Raw genomic sequence first — 27424 nt, forward strand, 5'->3', positions numbered from 1 at the left:
AGCAAATTCCAAAAATATATTTAGTTTACTTAAATAACCCAGGGGAGGCAATACTACTTCACCTCCAGTGAGTGGCCCGGCTGTTTGTGTATTTTACCGCATATGGCCCTTGGTGAAAAACGTTGATAAAAGTCTGGACACCCCTGCTTTATATGGAAGGAAGCCACACAGCAGATGATGCTATTTGCAAACAATCAGTCTTCCGGCTTCTGGCTATTTTACTGGGAAATGTGGTGTAACCATTTGCACAGCTGAAGCTGAAACAGGACTGGAGACTTCAAGGGCTCATCAGCAAGCAGTTGCAAGGAATGAACAAAGCTTTGTTTTCAAAATGTTAATATACAAAATTAAAACTGTTTAAATGGCTTTTCTCATTTCTGACATCCTTCTGAATGGAGAAATTATTCTAGTAATATTATGAATGTAAAATGCTCATTCTATCCACATACTGGGCCTGGCTTCGCAGATGTGTTTAAATTTTTTTTACTTAGTTGATCTCTAAGATCCTCTAGAATCTCTGATCATCTCCAACGTAAAAAAATGTGTAACCAGTAAACAAAGATAAATTTAAATAATTATTAAGATCAGAAATTAACAATTATTTTTCTGTTGGAAGTTGCTAACATTAAAATAAATTAACTATTTCCATCTAAAACACTATGCCAAATTTGTTAAATAATGGATGATGATAATTGGGTGTCACTATTCCCAAATTCTTAATGTTTTTATGGTTTTCAGAAATATAAGTGGTCAAAGATGTTTTTAAAAATATAATCCAAGTAATTCTTTTTATTGTTCAAAATATGCAATGAATAACCGACTTATTTTGATAGTAATTGTATTTGTCTCTGCTTTGGTACAAAGTAGAAATGCTAAATTTTCTGCTAATCAATTCTGAAAAAATATAATTAACAAAAATTAATTAAAAATATATATATATAATTAACAGAAGGAAACTAAGGAAACTGTACACAAGTCTGAAAGTAGAGATTTTAATAAATCTGTGAAAAATACCATAATCACAAATCTCTCACAGCTTCTGTTTAATAGATTATGCAGTAATTAAATCTCAAGCCACAATTCCCTAAAGATCATGTATTCCTAGTACCCATTTTTGTATTTTTCTTAGATTTCTTCCCATTATTTGTCATCACCAGCTCATACCACGATTAGGGGCAGGCTTCTATGGATTCACAATAAGGAAGAAAAAGACTATTGTGGTTCTCTGTATCTCTAAAGATAGCCCCAAATAATTCCACCACCCCTCCCCACCCCAATCAGGACATGCTGCTGCTCTGATGGGAGCATATATTCCCTCCCCCTTGAATCTGAGCTGGGTCTGTGACTGTTCTAAGGAAATGCAGAAGTGTTATTCTGAGACCTCTGAGCCCAGGAATTAAAAAGGCCAGGAAGCAATAGTTCTTCCCTCTTGGAACCCAGCCGCCATGTTATGAGGAAGCCCAAGCAACCACATGGAGAGGCCCATATGGAAGAGAGCTGAGGCCCATCCAACAGCCCTTTGCTGAGCTCCCACTCAGTAACAGCCGGTATCATCTCGCCAGCTATGTGAGTGCTCCATCCTAGAAGTAAATCCACTAAAGCCACCCAAGCTGATGCCACATGGTAGACATAGAGACAAGCCATCCCTACTGAGACCTGCTAAATTGCAAAATCATGAGTAAATAAGTGATGTTGGTTTCAAGCCACTAAGCATTAGGGTAATTTGTCTTGCAGGAAGAGATATCTGAAAGAGTCTTCCTGCAGAAGAGTCACCATATCTCATTCCCAGCCTTCTGCTAATTCTATTGTGCTAAATTACCCAGTGGTAACACTTAAAACTTGGTTATGTGGTCAAGTCTTCAAAATAAAAATTAGCACAGAAATGATTAATACCCTCTTGAATCCTACAAAGCAGGGAGAAGACCCAGCACAGGCCTCTATATCTACGCATTTTCAAGCACTGCATATGATCAAAGACGAGGTAGCTTTCCAGTGATTTCCTGGCCAAGTTAGCAAGTACATTTTCATAACACTGGCCACAACCAAGTACTATTTTACAAATTTTATGTTATATACATTATTTTATATATAACCACAATTTTTTAAATAATGTAATACACACGAGAAAACGCTGAATTGTACACTTTATAGAGGTGAATTATATCTCAATAAAGCTGTTTAAAATCATTGTGTCCATGTAAGGCAATTCCATTAGACAGCTTATCATAAAGCTCAAGGAAATCTATGACAACAGATACAAATACGTTGGCCCAGCTACGGACAAAGCTTAAGGCACAGACTCTCAGAATAAGCAGGACCTCGTCCAAACATAGAAATTCCCCTACAATCTCTCTAAGTCAAGCACCTCCAGTAAAGAGCTCTACCTACAAACAGCCCAGGCCCTCTGAACAGCTCTGTAAAAAGACTTTTCCTTATTTTGAGTAAAAATCTGTCTGCCCATAGTTTCCATTCCTTAACTCACTTTTCCACAGTATTTGAAGAAAGTGCTACCATCCCTGATTTCTTTTCTCCTGATTCAATATACCTATTTCTGCAGCTACTCCTTGTATGGGTACTGTTTCAAGTTCTTCCACCACCCGCTTGCATAGCTTTGAGTATATTACCGTATGTCCCAGTATTGGCAAAGAGCATAAGTTTTGGAATACGAATGCCTAAATTTAAATCTGAGTTCCATTACTTACTAGCTACACGACCTTTGGCAAGTTACTTAACCCTTTTAAGATTCAGTTGCAACATGTGTACATTGGAGATAGTAGAAAGTTGTGTCATCTTTTGGGGAGGAACCAGGACAAGTTAAATCAGCACCCAAGATGAAAATCACCTATAGTCAAAATTACTCTTGCAAATCTACTCAGGATAGCCAACATACTCTCTCACAAAACGTCTTTCTGTATTTGAGCAGGTCACCATTTCTTTGTTTCAACACAATCTCTCTCCCTCTGCCAAGGACATTCAAGCTCATTAACTACATGGAGGATGCAATTCCAGTATAACACAACCCACCTCAACGTTAAGCACAGGATCTGGAACACAGGAAACACATCAAATTTATTTGTTTTCATTATTCTATCTAGTGTGATTCTAGGAGAGGAGGACAAAACTTAATCTGATGTTTCAAAAGTGTCAGCCCAATGTGGAATAGGGCAGACCTACAAGTGGGACAGTGCTTAGGATAGTTTTTTAAAATGTCAAGCCCAGGGCCTCTTTTTATGTTTCACTTACCCTCTATCTACTTCCTTCAATGGGCGGGAAAAAGAGGACTGGAAAATCTACCCCCAAGAGCACTGTGGAGCAGAGATCCTGGTCCTACCCTTCCAGAGCATTCCCAAACACTGCATCTCAGCAGCTGTGTTCAACTCACCTGGAAATATTCATCCTCATTCTCAGACAGCTGCGGACCCATCCTCACGAGCAGGAAAGGGGAAAGGGGTTTGGCCTGACCCCACCCTACTGAACATTAAACACACATATTTTCTTTTCACCATCCCACAGACAATGGCCCCACCACCTGCACAAATGTAATTACCTTAACTAAACCTTTGCATTTGTTCAAGAGTAGTTAGTGGTGTTGCCCAGGTGTACTGCTGAAAACTAAAATTAAATAGATTCCAACAGAGATAGAGCTGAACCACTACAGAAGAAGCTATTGTTTCAAATATAACAATAATTATAGTCATTTTCCTGGTCAAATAACTGAGGAGGATTTCCCACAGTGGCTGGTGATAACCTTCGACCCAGACAGCAGGGCCCGTGAGCTTGCCTCTACTTGGCTACTGGGAGGACACCTCTCTCTGCCTTACCACCAGGCCCAGCTCTAGGCCAGAGTGTGGGATTCTTAGGAGGGGAGTCCTTGAAAATACCATTTAATACAGAACACTTTTGTTCTTTTCCTACTTGTTTCAGGGAAGAGAAAATATTTACCTCTCTTATAACCAGTGTTCAGCGACAGTTTGTCATACTCTCGCTTGACCAAGCCCTGGGCAACGAGAAACTATTGCCACATCCTTGTGATTGCTTTGACTCTTTTTCATAGAGTCGATGTGGGGAGTAGCAAGGGAACACACTGTGCAATGCACTTTCATGCAGAAACTACATTGTAAATGGCTGTCAGCTTGATGGGTGAGCTCGACAAAACCAAATCAGTACATACAGGACTGAACCCCAATCCTAATTTACACTGCGACCTTCAGGCCACTTACTGTTTACTCTTCAGGCAAGACATTTCCTCTCCTCATATACTTTTAACACCGAAGGAAAAACTACCCAATGAGAAAATACATCCAGCAGGGGAATGGGGCACCAGGTGTACCAACATCGAGTCGTAAGGCAGTAGTTCTAAGAGTGGCTCCTGGACCAGCCACATCAGCACTACCTGGGATCTCACTAGAAATGCAAGTTCTCATGCCTCACCTGAGATATGAGGAGCGTAGCAATCTATGCTTTAACAAGCACGAAAAATTGTGAGAGCCACAGTCATATTTTAGTCACTATCTTAAGGTACTAGGATCCGTGCTAAGGGTACTTCTCGGGTGACCGGCATTCCATTTGCTGCAAAGTAGTTTAGTACTTGTGGCAAAAGGCAGTCAGGAAACCCCATAAGTGAGGTCAGGGTCATTCAGGATGATAAGCATCATGGGCCAGGTACGAGGCAGCTCAGGGGCTGACTAAGTGACAGGAAGGACGGGTGGTCATGATGCCGGGAAGTCGTTCTGAACTATGGCTTGAAAGGTGAGAATACTGCCAGCTTCAGAGAGGTCCTGCCTCAATGGACAGCCATGACACGTTTTCAAAATTTTATAAAAAGTGAAATCCTCTCTTCAAATCAAGTTTTACACTGAAGCTTAATATATGAAACAGAGAAAGCAGAGGTGAGTGTTTGAACCCCCGCCCCCGCCACACACCTTGCTTCTCCTCTTACCTTTCCCCTTTGGAGCCTGATACATGTCAGTGGAATCCTGAGGGTCTGTAAGCAGAGTTTGAATAGCAAGGGCTACTTATTAAACATGCTGATTCCAGGGCCCCACCAGACCTACTTGAATTAGAAGCACTGGGGGTGGGGCCTAGGATCCTGTGTTTTCCAGTTTCTCCGCATAACCCTGAATCAGCCACATCAGAGCCTTTGAGCAGTGTGTCTCAGAGCAGGGCCCTGATGGGGACAGCTTGTTCATGCCAATTCCTGGCCCCTTCCCCAGCCCTACTGATGCTGGCTCTCTGGAGTAGAGCCCAGGAATCTTTATTGTTAAGGTGGTTCTTATGTGCCTCAGGCATGAGAAGCACTGTAGTCTAAAGCCAGAGAACAGACTCCATCCCTCTCATTTCCATACCTTACATAAAACTGTGTTTTCCATCCAACTGGTCCCCCCACCCCACCCTTCAATCTCTCCCTCTCCCATCTCTCACTCTCTTATCTATAAAGAAAACGTATGCTTCCTGATCTCTTCAGGCACGGGGTCCTCTGGACCAGTCCCTGAGCTTTCACTCCTGGAGCCTGGTGTCCAGTCCCGTTCTGGAACTGGAGGAGCAGGAAGGGGAGATGCCTCGGGGCCAGGATTCCTTTCCACAGTCATATCCCTGAAGTGTGAGAACAGGACTGCTGACAACCAGGCACCAACGCTTTGACTGGTGGGTCTCAACAGCATTTGTTCTATTAGAATCATCTGAAAACTTCAAAAACTAGATGTCTAGGCCCCACCCAACCCCAGGATTCTGCTTGAATTGCCTTGAGCAGGGCACTGGTGTTTTTTAAAGCCTCTCAGAATATGGTGCACAACCGGGGAAGAAAAACAGTCTGGAGCAGGGCTTCTCAAATGTGAATGCACACAGATCCTGTTAAAACGAAGACGCTGATTTAGTAGACAGAGGTGGGGCCTGAGGCCCTGCCTTTCCCACCAGCTCCCAGATGCTGCTGAAGTGCTGGTCCATGGATCACACTCCGAGCAGCAAGAATCTCGTGGTTCTCACACTTTAGAATCACTGGGAGGGCTTCTTAAACACTGATTACTGGGTTCACCCCTCCAGTCCCGATTCAATATGTCTCGGGTGGGGCCCCAAAATTTGCACTTCTGATAAGTTCTCAGGTGACGCTCATGCCGATGGTCCAGGGACCACACTTAGAGAAGCATGGAGACCGGGGTTTTTAAATATCAGTGTACATTAAAACAAGCCCACGGAGCTTTCAAAATCAGGTCACCAGACCTAAGGCGTATGATTCCTACGCCTGGGGAGGAGCCCAAGCATTACAGCTTAGCAAGCTTCTCAAGGGACCAGTGTGGCCCACCAGGCCAGGGTTCCCACTTGGGTCTAGAACCTGCAAATGCAACAAGCATTTCTAGTACTGACCGCAAATTTGACCAGAAATAGCATCTGCACATCATACATGTATTTCATAAAAGTGCCACCACTGCCCACCTCTTATACTGTCTCATAAACCACTACCAGGCCCACCAGAAGGAAGAGGGAAGAAGGATGCTTGGAACTAGGAAAGTTTCAGATGACTGCTGGCAGCCTTTCCTCTAGGGTTCCAAACCTAACCATGGGATGAGAAAAGACAGACAATGCCATAAAAACTTTTCTCAGGACTAAATCTATATGTATAAGGGAAAGCACATAGCATCGCAGTTCATTGCACAAGTGTTGGATTCAGAAAACTCAGGCTAGGATTCTGGCAAAGCTCAGAAGGCCTCAATTTCTTCATCTGTAAAATGGGGACATGATACCTCCTTTGGGGGTTGTCAAGAGGACAGGAAATGATGTATGTAATGTACTTAGTAGAGGGCTGACACTTAACTTAGCAAAATCACAAATACATTGGTAGTTCTGACTGCACAACCACAAAATCTTTGAGTTAGAAGGGAATTTAGCCCCCACCGTGGGTCCCGCCCCCATGATGCCCATGGAGAAGGTCACTTCTGTGGAGAGGGCAGCGAAGGAAGAACCCAAGAGGAGCTCCTGCAAAAGTGGAAATGAAGCCAAAAAAGGCAGCAGGAAAGGATAAATCTACAGACAATAAAGTGCAAACAAAAGGGAAAAGGGGAGCAAAGGGAAAACAGGCCGAAGTGGCTAAACAAGAAACTAAAGATTTACCTTCAGAAAAGAGAGAAACTAAAAACGAGGTGAGTCCAGCCTCTGATAAAGCAGGCGAGAAAGAAGCCAAGTCTGATTAATATCATGTACCATGTCTTATCAGCGGTCCCTGTCTCCCTTCTTGTACAATTGAGGCATACTTTTTACCAACTATTTTGTAAATGCAAGTTTTTTAGTAGCTCTAGAAACATTTTTAAGAAGGAGGGAATTTCACCTCATTCCATTTTATAAGTGTAAATACTTTTTTTTAAGAGGTGAAATCATTTGCTGGTTGCTTATTTTTTGGTACAACCAGGAAATAGTGGGATATTGAATATGAGAGGCTTTGATTGTCTTGGGTGTCAAGTTTTTATATTCTCTAATACAATGCATACTAAATGACAGTTTGGAGTCAGTTGTGCATTTAATATATGTTGAACATTTTACATTCCTTCTATTCCCACGTTTTTGGTAGAGTTGTTTCCCGAACAAAACCAACTCCTTGACCTTAGCTCTCCCTGTGAGGATTCTGTGCACTCTATAACACCTTTGGTCTTGGGAGTCCAGTTTTCCTAGTCATTTTGTTAATGTGCTGTGAAAGATTGAAAATTTGAGTATGTCGTGTGTATGATAAGATATTGTGCATTAGTGAGACTTTGATGTAACAATGTGTCAACATTTGAAGATACTGGTACTTGATATTCTATTAAGGAAAATTAGCCTCTAAATTTTAAGCTGGAAAGTCACTGGAACAACTGTTTAAAAAAGAATCACAACTACGTGACTTTTTAGGTTTTTGGAATGTGCATTAAGAACTGTGTACAGATAGTGGAAGGGGGGAAAAAGAGGGGGGTTCACAGTGTGAGGGATATAAATGATGAACGTCTAAGTATTACCTTGTCTTGTGCACCTGAAACTAATAAAAAAAAAAAAAGAACTGTGTACAAATTGAAATGTCTGTGTACTTATCCTCAAGACAACGCATAAAATCTCGGTCACGAAAAAAAAAGAAGGCACCTTGATGATCAGCCGTTAGCCCATAAAGGAAACTCAGCATAACGGAGCACAGCATAACCAGGCACCTGTAAAAAATGCAGCATCTCAGGCCCACCCCAGATCTTCTGGATCAGAATCTGCATTTTACCATGCCCTCCAGGAGATTCCTGTGCAATCAGTTTGGGAAGCACTGTCCTACAATAACTCCACCAGCTATGGTGGGCTTCAGTGGTTCTCAGCCTTGCCGAGTTGAAATCATCTGAGGGGCTTTTAAAAAAATCCATGTAGGTCCTACCCCCAGACAATCTGAGTCAACTGGTTTGGGAGGTAGCCTGAGAACCAGGATTTTTTCACATCTTCCCAAGAGATTCTAATGTGCAGCAAAGGTCGAGAACCACTGGCACAGAATAAGCATGTAGGCTCTGGGGTCAAAAGATGGGGATAATCCTATTTCTACCACTCACTGGCTAGGTCACCTTGGGCAGGTTACTTAATCACTGTGGTGTCTCAGTCTTCTTATCTATAAAATCAGTATAATAATGGTACCCATCTCATAAAGACACTAAAGATAAAATGAGACATAATTCCTGAAACACACACAGAACTGAGCCAGGCACAACAGACAGCCTCGGTGAATGATAACTATTGTTAACTCAACAGCTGGATATTTAGCTTCTACTTAAACACATCCAATGACGCGGAGTTCATGCTTCATGTTTTATTAGGTTGGTGCAAAAACAATTGTGGTTTACAAGGTTAAAAATAACTGCAAAAACTGCAATTACTTTTGCACCCACCAAACAGCACTTTCACTTGTGGGACACTTGTTAGAAAGTTCTAACAATTATAAGGACATTGCAATAATCACTAGGGTCAGCCCACTGCTCTTTCCCACAATCCAGCTCTCAAACTCTGTAGTTGGATGGTCCCTGAACAACTCCCTACACACACACGCATGTATACACACACTCCTAGCTGAAGACCCCTTTTGTCTGGGCCATCCACTAAGAAATGGAGCGCAGAGGTCCTGGCCTGGGATGAATGGGTTACTTCAAGCAGCAGGAACACCCAACATCAAGCTCCAGACTCTGCTTCTAACGAGCTGTGACCTTGGATGAGTCACAATGCTCTGGGCCTCAGTTTCCTCATCCTTTATGCAGGGGGTCAGGCCAGGTGGTCAGTGTGGTCCCTTCCAGCAATGCCCTTCTTGGATTCCCTGGGGTCACAAAGGACGGAATTATGTTTTCACCTCGTGAGCTTCAATAGAACAAAAAAGGCAGCATTCTTCCCACTGCCCACTCACTCAGTAGGGGGACGTGTGATTTACATTTCTACGGTCTCTTAGTGATTAGCCTGTAAACTAAAATTTAACAATAGGCTTTCTCTACAAGTCTTCTAAATATAGACACATTCTCTGGGAGAGCAGAGGATTTCCTAAAGGGTGTTCTGAGGAAAATAACAGGCCTAAATAATAGACGGTGTTTGGACTGAACTTGTATATATGAGTGTGTGTGTGTGTGTGTGTGTGTGTGTACAAACAATGTGATGATTGTGTTGGTTTTTTCCCCTGAGAACTCTAAGACGCTGGGAATCATTTGTCAGGCTGTCTCCACTCATTTTCTTTTCACTGTGTCTCTTGAATCCATTCCTTTCTTTGCTTTTAATGAGCCACTTTTTTGGTACTGGTTCCTCTTGTCTGTACTCAAGGCTGGACTACAGGGTCCACGCAGTCGGGGCCCCGTGACACCTGCTTCTGTGGCACCTGCTCCCGCCTGCATCCCGAGCACACGCTCTTGGATGCAGTGACTCTCCCCTCGCTAAGTTTTCCCACCTCCACAGCCTCTTCCTCTCCCTGAAGGACTTCTACCTAATATGCCCAATACCGAACTCACCCTTCTTGCCTGCCCTCCTTCCCCCACAAAATCCTGAGGTGACCTCTCTCCTCCTCCTGCCCAGAACATTACATCTGATTCTACTTTGTCAATCGATGTCTCTGCACCCCCTCACCCCTACCTTTTCTACTCCCTACTGTCACCACTATCATTACACCTTCTTTCTGAACTGAGGCAGTCAGTCTTTCTCTGCAAACTGCCTTGCACCCCACTGCAGAATCTGCTTGTGTCACTCCCAGCTTCTCTAAGCCTATCAAATTCAGAAATCCTAACAGCTGTCATTTAACAAGCCTCTGCTACATACCAGGCAGGGTGCTGGATTCCTCACGTATAGGTCCTGTCATCTTTACAATGGGCACAGATCTCCATTTTCAGTATGGGTCTCAGGCTCCGTGACAATATCTGCATTCAAATCCAGGTCTGCGCTCTTGCAGCGGCCTCATGGTGCTGCGGGATCAAACCTCCCGCAGCTCTTGGCTCAACCTGTGGCTCTTGGCCACTTTATCCTTCTCACCGTCCCTTCCTCTACAAGCATCCTATAAGCTGAGCAAATCCAACCCCCCACGTGCGGACACAACTCATGCTTCTCACCCCTGGGCTTTTGTTCACACTGACCTATTTGCCTGGAAAGCCCCTCTCCCAGACTCACGTTGCAAAAACATCCTACCCAACCAACCTCAATTCCCTCCTAATCCTGCTGGGAAATATGTCCAACACAGCTGAGTTTGATATCAATCTGTCTCCTCTGAATGCCAGTGGCACTCGGTTTCCCTCTTGTATCAATCTGTGTGCTTCTCTGATCCACTTCACACTGCAGCACACTCTTGGGTGACAAGAACCAACTCATCTTTGTGTCGCCATGTCTTCTATCCTAGCACTGAGGAGAGCACCTTGCATATGACTGACACTCAGCAAATACTTGCTGAGTTTGGAAGATGCTAAGAGATGCTATCAATGAGAAGCTCACTGAGAAAACGTAAGAGTCAGAAGTTACACGTTATGCTCCCACCTCCATGAATATTTTGAAGCATTCGTTTTCTTTTAAAATACTGGACTGTTATTGTCATCTGCAAGTAGAAATGAACAATACTAGCAAATTAATGGAAGTTATAGGGATGCACATTTAAGCTCTACAAAATCAATTTTACTTTTCACAATTAAAGTTGTCTGTAAAAGAAAAGAGTTGGTCGTGAAGGAGTGAGCTTCTTGTCTCTAAAAGGATTCAAGCAAGCGCAGTCTACGTGGCCTGTGGCAGAGGCGCCTGGAAGTTTCCTTGGTTGGAATAAGGATAAGGTAGCTGGATTAGATGAGTGACTTCCTAGATCATTTCCAAATAGGATTCTAAGCCACCCGTTTCCCGTTGTCAGGAAGATGAGAAGCACGTTCTGTCATGTTATAACAAGTGAGAACAGTTCCCTGAAACCTTATCCGATGTCACTTAGCCAAGCATCAATGTGTCACGTAATCCTGAAGTTGTGTAACGATAAAAAGCCAAAGAAGCCAATGAATTCAACCTCTGATCCCAAACATTTATTTTTATCATGAAAGTCTATGTGACTTTAAAACATATTCCAAATCCACCAAAAGCCAGCGTAATATTCCAATAGTTCAGGTGGTCATTATTTTGCAAACTTCAGCAGAAAGTAAAATTATACCACTATAATTCAAGAAAACATTCAAGTCATTAGAATCATAAAAGTTTGTTTGCAAGTAATAATGATAGGGTGTAATGATCCAAAAAGTATGATTAATGCAATTCTGGACACCTGATGTCCATTAAAATATGTGTTGGCTTAAATCTTCTGTAGTTGCAGGTACCCTGTTTCACTGAAAGTAAGACTTAGCCGAACAATCAGCTTTAATGCGCCTTTTGGAACAAAAATTAATATAAGACCCGATATTATATTATATATTTATTATATTATATTATATTATGTTACATTATATTATACCGGGTCTTACATTGTAGCAAAATAAGACCGGGTCTTATATTAATTTTTGCTGCAAAAGACGCATTAGAACTGATTGTCCGACTAGGTCTTATTCTCTGGGAAACAGGGTACTTAATGTGGGCAAATACTAAAAAAGAAAAGTGATATGAGATCATATTTTGTTTTGTAACTTTCAGCAACAAGTTCCGTAATGAGATAAAAAGCAAAATGACTCACAAATCCAAGCAAAAGATAAGCATTATTTTCTCTCAAGTCACAATTTTGTCATCACACTTTCGAAAATCTGCTGCAGCTATCTTTATTAACTATATAATTCTACTTTGAGACAGCAGTGGTAGTTATAATAATCTTTGAAAGTGAACTGTTTATCTGTGAGAGATGAACAAATGCCACTGCTGCCCGAAAGGATGGCACTCCACAGCCCTAAACAGTTAAAGGGGTGACTAATTTCTTCATGGAAAACTCTTAGGTGTAGCTTTCTTTATGTGTCACCCAAAAGCTTAGTTAATTTGTCTTCTACCCAAATGAAAATGCTGCACAGACAGGTAGAATTATAATGCCAAACTGAGTCATAAAAATTACTACTGAAACATTAGTAATTTCTCTCCACACAGCTGCTTTGCAATGCTGTGCTATGAATCTGACAAGGTACTCTGAAAACCGTTCCCCCACATACACATTCAACAGTTTATAAAACAGCCATCAAAAACGGGTATTCAAGAAACCTATACGAAAAGCATCCAAATTCCTGAAAATGTGGTTAATGACCCCATACCAAGCTTCATGTAAACAATGTAAGTAAATAGTAAAGAATAATATAACTCCAACCCAAGAATATTAAGCTTTGGGAAACTCACTCCATGTGTTTCTAAGTGAAATGTTTAAAATGGAACTCCATTAGAACTTTATAAGAAAGGTACGAAAACTAAATGAAACTTTAAAAAAATAGATTTTTACGTACCGTATACTTTGTCTCCATATGATCAGTGACAAATATTCATCACTGGGTTGAAATCTGAAAATTAAATGTGAGCTCTAAGTACTCCAGTCATGGGCAATGCCCAGAGATCACAACACGTGAGACTGTGAATTAATTGGCCAGAGACTGCTGTCAACTGCATATGCACAGAATAAGCATTGGATCAATAAAGAGGTTCCCAAATAATAAAACGCAAAACTTACACTTGGTTGTTATTATTCATCCTTAGAAATTCACAATAGCTAACACTTAACCTACCATTAGGTCAATGTTTTTTTAACAACGGTTCCCACATTTTCATGTTGCACTGGCCCTGCAAATTATGTAGCCAATTTGGTCTTGATATGACCATTCGAACTCCTAGATGCAGCAAGGCCTGAAGCCAGCATTAACTGCAGCCTCTCAGTTACCTGGCCATGAATAGCCTCTTTTCCTTTAGCCAGTCTTTACCTGGCCATGAACAGCCTCTTTTCCTTCACAACCAAAGGGCCCAGCCTAACCCAGCCTGGGAATCCAACCCAACCTTGCAGACATCCGCTCCACTGAGCCCTGGCTGCCTCTGCATTATCCTCCAGTCAATCCATTTCCTCACCAACATCATCCTAAAAGCCCTAGCTGACCCTCTGCCTGGCAGCTGAGAGTCTGAATTTACCTAAGAAATACAGACAAACCGAATTCACTCTTCTAGGTTTACAAGACTCAACTAATTGACCCAACAAGGTCAGAAAGACATGAAAGATTCATTCATTAATTTATTCAAAAATATATTTATTAGTATCTACTATATACTAGGCACAGGAGGGATAAAAGGCACCTTTTTGCACCTGCAACTTACAGCAGAAAACACCCTTAGAAAGCTTCAAATTAGCTACATCCTTCCTTCTGAAACTGACAGACACACTGGAAGCTCCACAGAGCAGGATCTTAACTACTGTGTCTTCTTAGCCCACAGCACAATGCCTTCTATGCAGCAGGCACTTCGGAAAAAGTCAGTGAATTGAAATGAAAGGTTGAGGCAAATATAAGAAATAGACCTTTAAGGACACATACAGAGATAACTCCACTATAAAAATGGTGACAATTGTTTTTCTTTATGTGTTTACCCAGACTGAGATTGAAGGAATGAGAACTAAAGTTTTTTGAAAATCCACATTTTTAAACAATTCCTCAAAATTTGGGTCTTTTCAAAATCTGAGCATTGTTTAAGACGGCAGCTTTATCTACATGGTATTTAAACATTTGGGTGCTTCACCAAAAGTAGCATGAAGCTATCTGGAAATCTTTATAAGCTTACATGGGGAAGAAAATGTACAATATTTACTTTTAATGAGGTCTAAATATTAACACAATAACTGATGATTGAAATGTGTCCTACCCCCAGCCTCAAAAATAATATATTTCTACTTGGAGAGGAACACGTTTTTAAAAGATCTAATTTTTCTTCAATACCAGGTAAAGTGTCTTTGCATTAATTTATTTTGCAGAAAGGAAAAAAAATGGAATGGGGAAAATAGTCCCATTTTCACAGGACAAGCAAACCAACTCCTTCTTCAGCTCTTTTTCCCAAGGCTTTTAGAACAGGCCATTCATTTCCTAAGGGCACAGCTAATAAAAGTGTGTGACACAAAAAAACAAACAACCCAATTGAAAAATGGACAGACGACCTGAAGAGACATTTCTCCAAAGAGGACATAAAAATGGCAAATAGACATATGAAAAAACGCTCAACATCACTAATCATCAGAGAAATGCAAATAAAAAACACAATGAGATATCACCTCACCCCAGTCAGAATGGCTATCATCAACAAGACAATTAGTAACAAGTGTTGGAGAGGCTGTGGAGAAAAAGGAACCCTCATACACTGTTGGTGGGAATGCAGACTGGTGCAGCCGCTATGGAAGGCAGTGTGGAGGTTCCTCAAAAATTTAAGAATAGAATTACCATATGACCCAGCAATCCCTCTCCTGGATATCAACCAAAAAATTCTGAAAACATTTATACATAAAGACACGTGTGATCCAATGTTCATTGCAGTTTTATTTACGGTGGCCAAGACACTGAAACAACCAAAATGTCCTTTGATAGATGAATGGATAAAGAAGTTGTGGTATATATACACAATGGAATACTATTCAGCGGTAAGAAAAGATGAAATAGGACCATTTGTGACAACATGGATGGATCTTGAGGTTATAATGCTAAGCGAAATAAGTCAGACAGAAAAAGCAGAGAACCCTATGATTTCACTGATAGGTGGTATATAAACCAAAAACAACAAAAGAAGAAGACAAACAAATGAGAAACAAAAACTCATAGACACAGACAATAGTTTAGTGGTTACCAGAGGGTAAGGGCGTTGGGGGGTGGGTAATGAGGGTAAAGGGGATCCAATATATGGTGATGGAAGGAGAACTGACTCTGGGTGGTGAACACACAATGGGATTTATAGATGATGTAATACAGAATTGTACACCTGAAATCTATGTAACTGTAATTTATGTAAACTTTAATTTAAAAAAAAAAAAGTGTGTGACGTGGCTGAAATTCTTAACTGGGTTTCCAAGCATCTCATGTATTCCCCAAGCAACTTCCAGGATCCCAAGTGCAATGCTCCCTCTCTGCCTGAACGTCCTCATCTTCACACAAGAAAATTTCGTCCTAAACAAGAATTTGCTCTTCATTTCACTTTTAAACTATTTTGGAAACAAGTAATGGCATCTGTCTCTACAACACAATGTCACATTCATTCCTATTACTTTTATTAATTTTGCGATACCTTTCTTCTCATTATTCCTGGTCTTTGACATCCTTTATTCTGGCACACCACTTCAAACCCCGGGTCCTTAAGCTTCAGTGAGGATCGGTCAGCTGGATGCTTATGAAAACAAGAGTCATGGGATCACATCTGGGGGTTCCAATTGGCAGGTCCAGGGTGGGGCCCCACAGCCTGCATTTGCTACACATCCCATGGGCATTGTGATTGGGGGAAGGGGAGGGTCCAAAGACCACACGTTGATAAATGCAGCTTTGAAGAATATGAAGTGTGATTTAAGCATCTTCCATTTTAAAGATCAGAATAGGACAAGGAATGTACAAAGGTACAACACTCACATTCACTGAAAGGCAACATGGCTTCTCTGGTGCCAAACGCAGACATATGAAATGGAATAGGCTGTACAGAACAGAATGTGTTCAGATCACGAAGTTCCCATGGGAAACTGGGAAATTTCTCCATTCCATTGGGAAGGGAGAGAAAACACAAGCTTCTAGTCCCCAAGGCCTGGAGTCCAAAGGAATCAATTTCCCTGTACTCCTCCTCCCTCCGCCCATGAAAAGGGGCAGGGGGCTGTAGAAAAGGAGGAGATGGTTCAGCTAAAGCAGTGCTTCTCAAACCCCAACTGTATCAGCATCACCTAGAGAGCTTGTTGAAACACAGAGTCCTGGGCCCCAGGCCTGATTCAGCAGGTCTAGAGCAGGGCCAGAGAATGTGCATTTGTCCCAGGTGATGCTGTAGCCCCTGGTCCAGGACCACACTTTGAGAACTACTAGATCTGTGAAGTGCCATTAAAGCAGTCTGTACTATAGGACGGAATGGGGCAACAGTGCCAGACAGTTTTGCCAGAGCCTCTAACACTCAACACGGAGCATTAAAAACTATTCCACAGGGAGGTTTGCTGTAATATTCATTCTCTCATAACAAAAGGAACTGCTTAATATAATCTCGGTATCCCCTGATTTAAATGAATTTCAGCTGGTCTTTCCCTCAAAGACAAAAGTGACTTGTAATGGTTATTAATCAAGGAAGCTTACTGAGGGTCTATTGTGTACACAGAACTGCCGTGTAGGCCAACGTCCTAATGGATAAAATATAAAACAAAACAAGGTCCCTGCTTTAATTCACTTATCATCTGTTATTATTTCACCTCCAATTACTACGATATTTTGGACAAACATAACCTTTTCAGGATCACTGTAAGAAAGAAAGAAACCTCTCTCAAACGAGGAATTCTCATCTTTGCCCGCACTCTACTTTTAGGAGAATAAAGCAAATCACAGTGGGGGGGATGGGGGATTAAAGTGGAGATTTAGGTATTTTTGCTTATCTTCAAACCAACTTCCAGGAGGTGCCCCAACAGAGACCATCGGTTAATGGGGATGATCAATTTAAAAACCTGAGACACAAGATCTGTAATCATCAAAATCCCACTGAAACATATGAGGCATTCTATTGTTCAAGACAAGAAATATACCAACACATTATAGAGAAAATTTTCACAAACTGAACATTTTTCACAGAATGGCCAGAAAAACTTTATTAGTGATATCTCTTATGTTTATATGGCACTTTGGGGAAGCCTCGCATTTTATTTAATGTCTACTACAAAATGGGAGGTGTAGCCAATAGGGGCTATTAATCAAAATCACCCAGAGATGGTGAGTGACTGCCCAAAATGCCCAGCAGAAGCTGCCTTTGCACCTACCTCAGGTGAATCCCACAACTTGTAAATTAGATGCAGGAGGTAGGGGTGAATAAAACCATAGAACAGCATTCAAATGTATTCCAAAACTTTCACACTCTCACTTTAACACATCCTACCTGTTCTCTGTAAATTTTCTATGTTCACCAGACCTGGATGGTCATCTTCAGTTTCTAAAGGATTTGACATTTTATTTTGTATTTAGTACCAAGTGAGGATCCCCACTCATTTGCCTTTTAACACAGCTGTGACCAGAGACTTTCTCTAACCCTCCAACTTTCATCCTAAATCTGGCCTTCTGGCTTTAGTGAAAGTGTCACCTTTCTGCCACAGTTCCGGAGAGGCATGTTGGGGAGAGGGACATTTCCAATCAGCATGGGGTTAGTCTGGCAATGGGGGCACAACGCCAGCAGTCAGGCTATGACAATAATTTGTGCATGGCCTTGGGCACTTCACTGTTCTATATGCAATTTTATTTATCAATAAAAAATTAGCAGTAAAGATGACTGAATGAATTTTCTATTTAAAACATTCTTTTCCATGCCTTCAAAGAAGTGCTGAAAATGCCGATTTCTTAATAATAAAATCCACTTGCATTTCTAAGTTCCCTTTATTATCTTATTTATGGTCTTACACAGCCAATACGACCTGATTGGGGATCCAGTCCTGTCTCTCTTATCACCTATTACTCTAGCCCTTACGGTGGGCCCAACAATACTCACTTCTGGGTCCCAGCATCAGGCCAGGCCTATTCCAACCTGATGGCCTTTGTGCTAGCTATTCTCTAGGCCTAAAACACTCCTCCTCCAGACCCTTTTGTATCACACAGGTCTCATATGTCACTTCCTTAGAGAGACTTCCCTGACCGCAGGCCCCTCCTCCAACCCCACCATCCTCTCACCTACCACCCTGCTTTATTTTCTTCATAGTACTAAACACCTCTGTGCGCCAGCAGCTAGTACACAGAGGGGTTCAGCGAAAGCACAACCAATAAATCCATTCATTGAGTCATTCATTAAATCATTCATTCATTCCATAAAGGTCCATGTGCACTTACCAGGTACTGAGGATAAAATGATGGCTATGTATGATATATACCCTCACAGAACTCACATTCAAGCTGGGAAGCCACACACACACACGCGCGCGCGCGCGCGCTACAATGTGAAAAGTGTTAAACATTCACAAGAATGCACTGAATTAAGTTGGGTAATGAATAGTAATCTCCCCATTCATTTTATTCAAGTTGAAAAATCTCAGAAGAGTTAATGAGTTGACCTGCTTGAAACGTCACAGCTAATGGCAGGGGCAGAAAAGTACCCCCACTCTTGAATCAGTGTAGCAAATGAGTCACCAAGTGTGGTCTTAGCAGATTTAAACACCCTTTACAATGAAACGTATTTTGAAGATGCTAATTGGTAAGAACTATCCACTTGGTGTGATGTTAAAATGAAACACATATGGGTGGCAGGCTAGAGATTCTACTTTCAATTTATAATAACAATAATAAAGTTCTTACGAGATTGAAGGTGAGATTGGAATTGTTTGGTAATGCTACAAGAAATATAAATATTTTCAAATCTATAAGGACAAAAGGTCCTCATTATTATAATATTTTCTTACTTTTATTACCTATTTCCCCTAGTGGCTTTTTTCTGGTTACATGAATCTCCTCTGTGAAGTTCCTCCCTTAACTCATTACCAAAATACCTCTGAAGGTTCCCCTTCAGCCACTGCGTTTTCACCGGACGAACTGATTCCATCGGTTCAGAAAAGCTGACCACATCAACTGTGGAAAGCAACACCTTTCTCCACTTTGTCTTCCCATCCATCAGCAAAACTCATTTTCCTCTGGTACAGTAGAACCAAAGGCATGTATTCAAAAACCAGCCCATCCATCTCCTAATTACAAAACACGACATTTCGCAAACTGTTTACTTATGTCCATGCCAACAATATTACTCAAATGTGGTGGAGTGGAAAAGCCACAGGGAATAGTGTCGTTGGCCAAGAGAAGTATTTGGGGATCTAAAATTACAGGGAAAATCCTACACATTCATTTCACTTCGCCCCAAATCTCTATCAGATGATGTTGAACAGAAAGATTCTAAAATTGGCAGGAAGAAAGGAAAAGTTGTCTTAAAGATTGGGCCATGCCAGGGCAGCCTTCAGAGAAAGAGAGAGAGAGAGCAGAAGGAAACAGAATAAGGTGGTGTGCCCTTGAAAAGCTGTCAGAACAAGAAGTGTCTATTGGGCAAGGATAACCACAGAGAAAACAGGGGGAGGAAAACCAAATGGAAATGATTGCCAAAAGGTGAGGTAAACAAACAAAAAAGGAAGTGGCATTCTTTATATATGATTTAGAACGCAGTGTTTACAACACAACATCAGAGATGCTCCTTCAATTCAATTCACATCTGTACTACAGCAAGGAACAGAGCCTGGGTCCTTAAAATGACACACAGAAAATCCTGCTCCCGGGGTGTTCCACAGTGATGGGGAGACAGATGCCTCTCCCACCTGGTCCAGCCAGACCCAGAGCCAAGTAAGAGGGAAGTGAGTGCTCCCACAGATAGACAGCGGGCAGTGATTTCCACCAGAGGATCTGAGAAACAAAACAGAGGTGTGTAAAAGGCTGGGGTGCCCGGGGCGGGGAGTAGGGAGGAAGGGAGCCTAAGCAGAAAGGGAGCCCCACCTCCTTCACCAACAGTTCAAATATTGCTGGGCAGGAGTCCTGCTCTCCAAGCACTTCTCACATATGACTTCATGTGGTCCCCCAACAAGCCTCTGAATGCTGGAACAGGCCGTCATTATACCTGCGCTGTGAATGGGGTAACTTAGCCTTGCCCCAGGTCTCATCCAATGAGCTGTACCAACCAGAAATGTCCAATCCTTAGTAATAAGCAAGGCAAATGAATGGGTGCCCATGAGCATATACAGATAAATACAGCTGGGATGTATTTTTCCATAAGTACCAAAACAACCAATTTGTGTCACACCAACCAATTATGTATTATTTTCTTTCCACTAACAAGACAGGAAATTTCATTAGTAAAACACGCATTTAGAGCAAGATAAGACAAGAGTCTCTCCCTTATCTATAAATCATTGTACTTAATTACTACATCTGGGAGCTTTTAAAAACATGACCCTGTTGGATATATTATTTTCTATGTTTTTGTGTATTTAAAATAGTTTATAATTAAAAATAGGATATTTAGTGGAAAAAAACACCCAATATGTTCCAAAGTGTTTAAGCCTTTTCAAAAACTACTTTATTTAACCACCTACATATCATTAACAATCTTAAAAATTTCCAAAACTCTTGTAAAATTAATATATTTATCAAACATTCAACTAACTAAGGAAAAATGATGAAATAATTCTATATGCTGCAATCTTTGTATATACTATTCAAAATACCAATATTTAGAGGGCCCCCGCCTTGAGAAGTTTCTAAATTGTTACATGTTGGGTTTGGCCCCTAAATTCCCACATAAAGGTTCATAAATATTGCCCAGCAGAGGGTTCTTTCTGAATCACTGTTTCTCAAAAGGTGGTTCACCTTCTTCGGTGTCACCTGGGGTGCTTGTTAAAAACCGAGATTCTTATTCAATAAAGCAGTTTAACAAACTCCTCTAGAGATCAGCGGGACATTCATGTTTAAGAACCACCAGTCTAGAATCTCTTAAAACAGACCAAACAAAAAATGGCCAGAGTCATAACCAAAATCACCAGTGGCCAATTCCTTCTCTCTCCTCCTCCCTGACGCAGCCAAAGCTCCTGTATTAGGGACAAAGCCCATCAGACCCAGTCACAGTCTATGTGGGAGGGGCCAAAAGAGCCTCCACCCACCCATCCAAGGGCTGTGGCTAGGACATCCCCAAGTATCCCAGAGGTGACCCCACCTCTCAGTATTCCACCTCTCAAGCCCATGTGCACAGAATCTACGGGCCTGTGTTATGAGTCCAAATGTACCCCCCCCCCAAAAAAAAAGATATGTTGGAGTCCTGACCCCAGTCCTTTAGTATGTGACCTTATTTGGACCTTATTTGGAGATAGGGTCTGTACAGAGGTAATCCAGTTAAAATGTGGCCATTAGGGCAGGCTCTAACACAATATGGCCGGTATCCTTATAAAAGCGGGAAATGTGGACACAAAGATAGATACACATCGAGGAAGATGATGTAAAGACACAGGGAGAAGTCAACCTTCTACAAGCCAAGGAGAGAGGCCTGGAACAGATCCTTCAGGAGGAACCAACCCTGCTGACATCTTGACTTTGGACTTCTAGCCTCCAGAACTCTGAGATAATAAATGTCTGCTATCCTAAGCCACTCAGGTTGTGGGACTTTGTTATGGCAGCCCTTGCAAACTAATACAGCTTGGAAAGTCACAATGCAAACTGAGGCAGTGAAAGCCAATCCAAGTCACAGCTTCTGGACAGTGAAGACCAAGACCTCAAGAGAGAATGCTATAGCACTGGACATCCAAGCAGCATAGGGCAGTAGAAAGATCAAATAACCAAGAGCTACAAGATCTGGGATGGGGTTTGAGCCATGCCGCCTTTGGTAAAGGGTCATAAATCATGCCTGCCTCGCCTACCCCTACAGAGTACGAAAATTTAAGAAAATGCTCTGGAGCAGCTCAAAAGTACTGCACAAGTTACCCTCATCCCATCAGCAGCTCCTCCGTGCGTGCTCTCATCTTGGTCACGGTTAAAAGAGTGGTGACACAGCCCTAGGACTCCAAGTCACCCTGTTCCTTGCTAGGAAGGACTTGGTAGCAAAATTTACATGTTAGGAAAATTTCATCTGCACTCCCAAACACGTTTGAGTATATGTTTGGAATATCCAAGACAACAAATAACAGGGTCAGAAACAGCAAACTCCTGTGGTTTGCCAAAGGTCCTTTCGACAAGTCAGGCTTCCTAAGGGAGAGGGGTTCACTGGGCAAAAAAACATTTCAATAAAGCAGGCCAGGCAAGGGGGAACAGCAGTGTGTTCAGGCAGGCCCACGGGCTGGAGGAGGGCTTCCCAACAAAGGTTTAAGCACTATCGAAACCCAGAATTTATGGTTCCTAAATGTTTGTTTTAACTAGTGTTGAGAACACATATTTGACCCAGTGTGAACTTGACCTCTGGGTCCCTCTCCCTTCACTGGGCTGTCTGTGCCACATGACGAGATTTTCCAGTTGACCTTTCCACCCCAGCTCCCAGCACTGGGGTCGGGGCAGCCCTCCCAGCAGCTGGACATTCCTTTTTACAAAATTAAAGCCACTATGCCGAAGTCCGTCTGTTTCTTTCATGGATTGAAGGCTTTTATCAGCAAGCAAGTTCACCAGAATGACTATACTAGATGTTTTTTTTAACTCATCCACCAGTATTTTAAAATTTAAACCATATATAAGACAAATTGCTAAATTTGACTTATTATGCTAAATGCTAATAAGCGGCTGCAATTTTGACAAATCCAGTCCACACGGTGATGGCTCAAGTTCTATGGACAGAACACCTAAGAATGCTTAACTTTTTCTGAGTGGAAGTAAAATTTCTTTATTTCCAATTAGTACCAAACAGAAGCAACGTGTCAAGAGGAGCTTCAACATATGTTTTAACTTAATCCTTAGAATCACAATGCATAGGGGAAATATTTTCTGATGTTCTCAGATCTATATTTATCATTAATCCATTTTCTATTAACCAGAGAAGCAAAGCAAGAAACCAACCCCACTTGTCAGTTCTGAACAACAGGAGAGTAGTTACAGCCTTGAAAACAGTCGGGCCTCAAGGAAAGAGGATTCTGGTTGCTCTTTTCAGAAAGCTTTAAAAACTATTGATGTTTTCGTTTGTTGATCTCCATGTTTAAATTAATTGTAATGGTTCTGCCATATGGCACATCCTCCAATGGGAATATTTTTTTCCTAGCTCCTAGTTCATAGGTGTGACAGAGTGATTAATACCTGAGTTGAGCGCAGAGCAATCTTGAATGCATGGTTCTGTACAACAAATTGCGCTGGCATTGATATCATCATTACCCTTGCTCAGCCCTTCCTCAGTGGTAGGTAGTGAAGACTGCATTTCAGGCATTAACTCCTCCAGGGACGCCCAGTGGCGTCCCCCCTTTTGATTCCCCAGGAGGTCAGTCCCACTTTGCCTATCATGCAGGGCCACTGTGATCATAGAAACTTACGTTTGGTGCACCTCTGGGAGCCAGGGGCCTTACTCCAGCCATGGCAGCACTGCCCTCCGCAGACATTGACCCTGAAACAAAGCAAGACCCCTGAATCCAGCAGTAGCAACACTCTCAGAGAACCCAAGCTTCCAGGGGGCTCCTGCAAGCCCAGCCTCCTGCTTCCACATTCCTCTGGCTTCCAGAGTCCTCTGAGGGGTCCCCAGGATGCCCAACCCAAAGCTGCCCAAGAAGAAGGGTAAGGACCATGTATCAGGGAAGGGTGGGAGAACCAAAAAGCCTGCATGACCTAGAACTATACAGGAGAGAACAAGGTCAAATAAGTTGTTTCTTTAACCCCCAGGGTAAAGTAGAGCTAAGTGTATTTTGCATAGTATCTGTGCCCACATTTTAAATTGAATCTTAGTGTTAGAAGTATCCAAACAGGGGTGAGATCACAATGCCTGGAATCACCCCTGAAAAAAAAAAAAAAAAAAAACCACCAAATAAGCAAAACTAGTTTTTCCCCCCACACCCAACCCGTGATGAATGGGGAGGGGGTAGGGAGGGTGTTTATGAGTCCTCTATAACAGAAACTTTCCTGTAGAAAATTCTGTCGATGCAAGGACACCCCACCCCAGGAAAGCAGACCCCACAGGTGCAGAAAAGACAAGCCCAGAATTTCTAGGATGCTGAAAAGTTCTAGGCCACAGAACAGGAACCGAAAACGTTTTTTATATTAGCTAGGGGGGAAAAAAGTGAGTTGCAAAGAGTTTAATTGATGCTGAGGAATTAAATTGTGGTGACTTCATGTTTACGCCCATCTCCTAGGAGTCGCAGTGTTCGCTCACACGAGGTTACGCCCCAGGCAGAAATGCCTTTTGTGTTTACCCGCAGCTCAGTAACAATGCACTCGGGGTTTCTCCTCAGTGAGAGTTCGTGGGTTAAAGTTCCTCTGCTTCCCCGCACTCCGTTCTAGCAACCGCGCTCCCAGGCAGGAGAAGAAAGCTGACCCACGGCGCACGCCGCCCGCGGCCGCCGCGGGGCTCTAAGCGGCCCCGACCCGCAGGGTCCCGGCGCGGGCGGCGCACGCGGGGAGGGAGGGAGGGAGGGACAGAAGGAGGGGGTGCGGGCTTACCCCTGCAGCTGCTGCTTCTGGTGAACCTGCGGTCTCGATCCCCCGCCGCCCTGGGTCTCCTGCGGCACCTTGGAGCGCACGACTTGCCTGCCTTCCTTGGTGAACGGGACAGCGGCCGGGTGACCGACGGGCTTCGCGTGGAGCTGCCTGTCGGGGCCCCCAGGACGCGCCGGCTCAGGCGGAGGCGGTGGCGGCCGGAGTCCCTGCAGGGCCGCGCCGCCGGGCTGGCTCGTGCGCCGTGTCCGCTCCGAGGGGGACCCCGGGGAGGCGCGACTGGGGGCCCCGGCGCCAGCCGAGCTGCGGCTGTACCTGGCGTTGAGCGCGACGTTGAAGGTCCGCGGGCGCGGGGGCCCGCCCAGGGGCAAGGAGCCCGCAGCCAGGCCGGGGCCCGGGCGCACCACGTACGTGATCCTCCGCACCCGGCCGTGCGCAAAGCACGCGAGCAGCCCTGCCCAGAGCAGGAGCCCCCACCTGAGCCAAGCCCCCGCCATCGCGGGTGCGAGCCGGCGTCCCCGGCCCCCGCCCACGGCCGTGCGGCTCGCCCGGTGCGGCCGCCTGCTCGCGCTCACGCTCCCCCTGAGAACTGCCGAGAGCCCGGGAAAGGCGGGGAGGAGGCAAATTCGGCTGCACGAGAGGAAGTCCTGCGGCCGGCTGAGCGGCCCCAGACCCCAGCCGAAAGCGGCGGGGAGAAGGGGGCGGGAGTGGGGGTGGGGAGCGCGGAGCTCGGGAGGGGAGGGGCGAGGGGGGCGGGCTGCGCAAGGTGAGGGTCCGCTGGCCGGGCTGCGGTCCAGTGGGCGCAGCGCCCGGGGCCCGGGGAGCGTGGGCGCGGGCGGGCGTGAGCGCGCGGGACACTCGGAGGCAGCCCCGGCTGCGAAGTCTTTAAAAAGTTTCTCTCGCGGTGGAACCCAGTGTCAGAGCTGAACAGCCAATCTCCGGCAGACGTGACGTCAGACAGCAAATCCTAATTGGGGAAAGCGTGCGATGAGCCTGAGAAAGCGCCGCCACCCTCCACAATCCACAGAGAGTGTTACTGTGCGTCGGCGAGACAGAGCAGTCCCGGTTCCCGATCCCAAGTCCCCGGAAAGGACAAAAGACGCGGCGAAGTCACGGAACGGTCCGTGCCTCCTGAACGCCCCAGAGGAGTCCTTTGATAGTGTTTGGAAGGCATGCCCAAGCATTTTCTTATCGGTGATTGCTCAGATACTTGCTGCGGGGATTGGATTAAAATGCAAGATCGGGCCCCAGGAAGGACTGCTTGGGGTACGCCAGTCTGTCGATCGGAAGGTGTTTAGATGGCTCTCTGTGGGACTGTAAACTCCGAGTGCCTGTTTCTCCGTCAGCAGCTTCTGGTACCCTACTCCACGTTTGGCATGTACGAGAGAGAGTGCAGGGCGGGCAGCAGGGGGCGCCCGCGTCGACCGGGACACCCGTAACAGAATTAACCCTCGAGGCAGCCCTGCAGCTTGGTGAAAAGGCCTTTAAGCTAGAAAGAGAGAGTTTAGGATCCAGTACAATCCCAAGCCATTCTTCGTAATTTTCTTTTGTTTTTTTTTTAAGTCAGATCAGTTTCCTCGAGCCCTATCCGAAAGGAAAGAATTGCTCACTAGAGATGACCCAAAATCACAATAAGGGGGTTGCAGAATGTTCCAGGGGACAAAGTTCCTGAGGGTCATAGTGCTCTTGGGGGAAAACCATGAAATAATGACATGTTTACTCCTAGCATTTGAATTAAACAATGTCTCCAGCAGGAATGCACAACTTTATTACATGAATGCAATAAAAAAAATCCATGGTTATAGCAGTCTTTTTTTTAAAAAGCCATTTAACTAAGAATGACAGTTTCCAAGGCCTTGGTTGTTTTAGTTCATATTTATTTGTGAGTTCTCCTTTTATATTGTTGTCTTCCTGCATTGGCTAGTAGACAATTGGTAGCAGGTGATGATGATTCAAGAATTAATAGGAAAAAAATTTAAGTTGAGGAAACTTAATCCATTAACTATTTTTTTCTGTACATTGGAGAAAGACCTCCAATATTTGATCTGGCAGGAGGGGGCTTCAGTCCATCTGTCTGAACACCAGTTTCATGTGAGAACACTCTCTGGGAGCCATTGTCATAGAGCAAATAGCATTGGGCTGGAGGGAGAGACTTCAATTTAGTCCTATCACTGTCACTAATTAGCCATAAGACCATAGGCAGTTCACTTCTCTCTGACTTTCAACTTCCTCCTCCATAACGCAAAAAAGTTGGATTAAAAGTTACTTCTAGCCTTAACAATCTGGGGCTCCAAGAACATCCAGGGTCCCTGTGGACAGGATGGGTGAGGTCACTCCAGGTCAGCCTCTGAGCCAGGCCAAAGGGAACCAGCTGAGATGACTGAGGAAGGAGGGTGGGTCAAAAAGCTGCGCTGGGTTCTGTTTGTAGGAAGGACATAACACAACTCAATAAATATCCACCAAGGGCCTACTCTGCTGGCAAGCACAGAGGCTGACCCTCTGCAGATACAAAGTATCACAAAGCACAACACCTTTGTCTTATCTGGTTAGGAAGAGGATTTAAATGAATGAAAGCTTTCAAAAAGATAAACAACTGAATAAAGCAACACTTGGAGATAATATTGAACTCACAAGGCAAGACCTTACTTGTACAATGCCAATGTCACAGTACAACCTTTGCCACCTCATGGAAGATTCACAACATGTAGGGCAAACACTTCCTACCTGCAACTCAAATC

The 27424-nt window shown here is 43.6% G+C and overlaps 1 protein-coding gene and 1 pseudogene across 11 annotated transcripts in view; one reads left to right on the forward strand and one right to left on the reverse strand.

Moving 5' to 3' along the window:
- The window catches only part of LTBP1 (latent transforming growth factor beta binding protein 1), a gene marked incomplete at its 5' end in the record, with an annotated part of 351236 nt that extends 326053 nt beyond the window's left edge, over window positions 1–25183 (reverse strand). For 8 of the 10 annotated variants that reach the window (XM_081068160.1, XM_081068162.1, XM_081068157.1 and 5 more), the window contains 2 exons: window positions 23576–23646; window positions 24693–25101. Coding sequence is in view for 2 of the 10 variants with exons in the window: in XM_081068156.1 (XP_080924282.1) it covers window positions 23576–23646; window positions 24693–25183 (562 nt within the window). Of the gene's footprint in view, window positions 1–23575; window positions 23647–24692 lie in introns of all 10 variants that reach the window. The other 2 variants (XM_081068156.1, XM_081068146.1) reach the window with 1 other exon arrangement.
- LOC308506189 (non-histone chromosomal protein HMG-14-like) lies at window positions 6908–7184 on the forward strand (annotated as a pseudogene). Its single transcript has one exon. The product of its transcript is annotated as a non-histone chromosomal protein HMG-14-like (transcript).
- Window positions 25184–27424: the final 2241 nt, after the last annotated feature.

Source organism: Rhinolophus hipposideros (genome assembly GCF_964194185.1).
Source record: "Rhinolophus hipposideros genome assembly, chromosome: 12".
Classification (NCBI taxonomy): Eukaryota; Metazoa; Chordata; class Mammalia; order Chiroptera; family Rhinolophidae; genus Rhinolophus; species Rhinolophus hipposideros.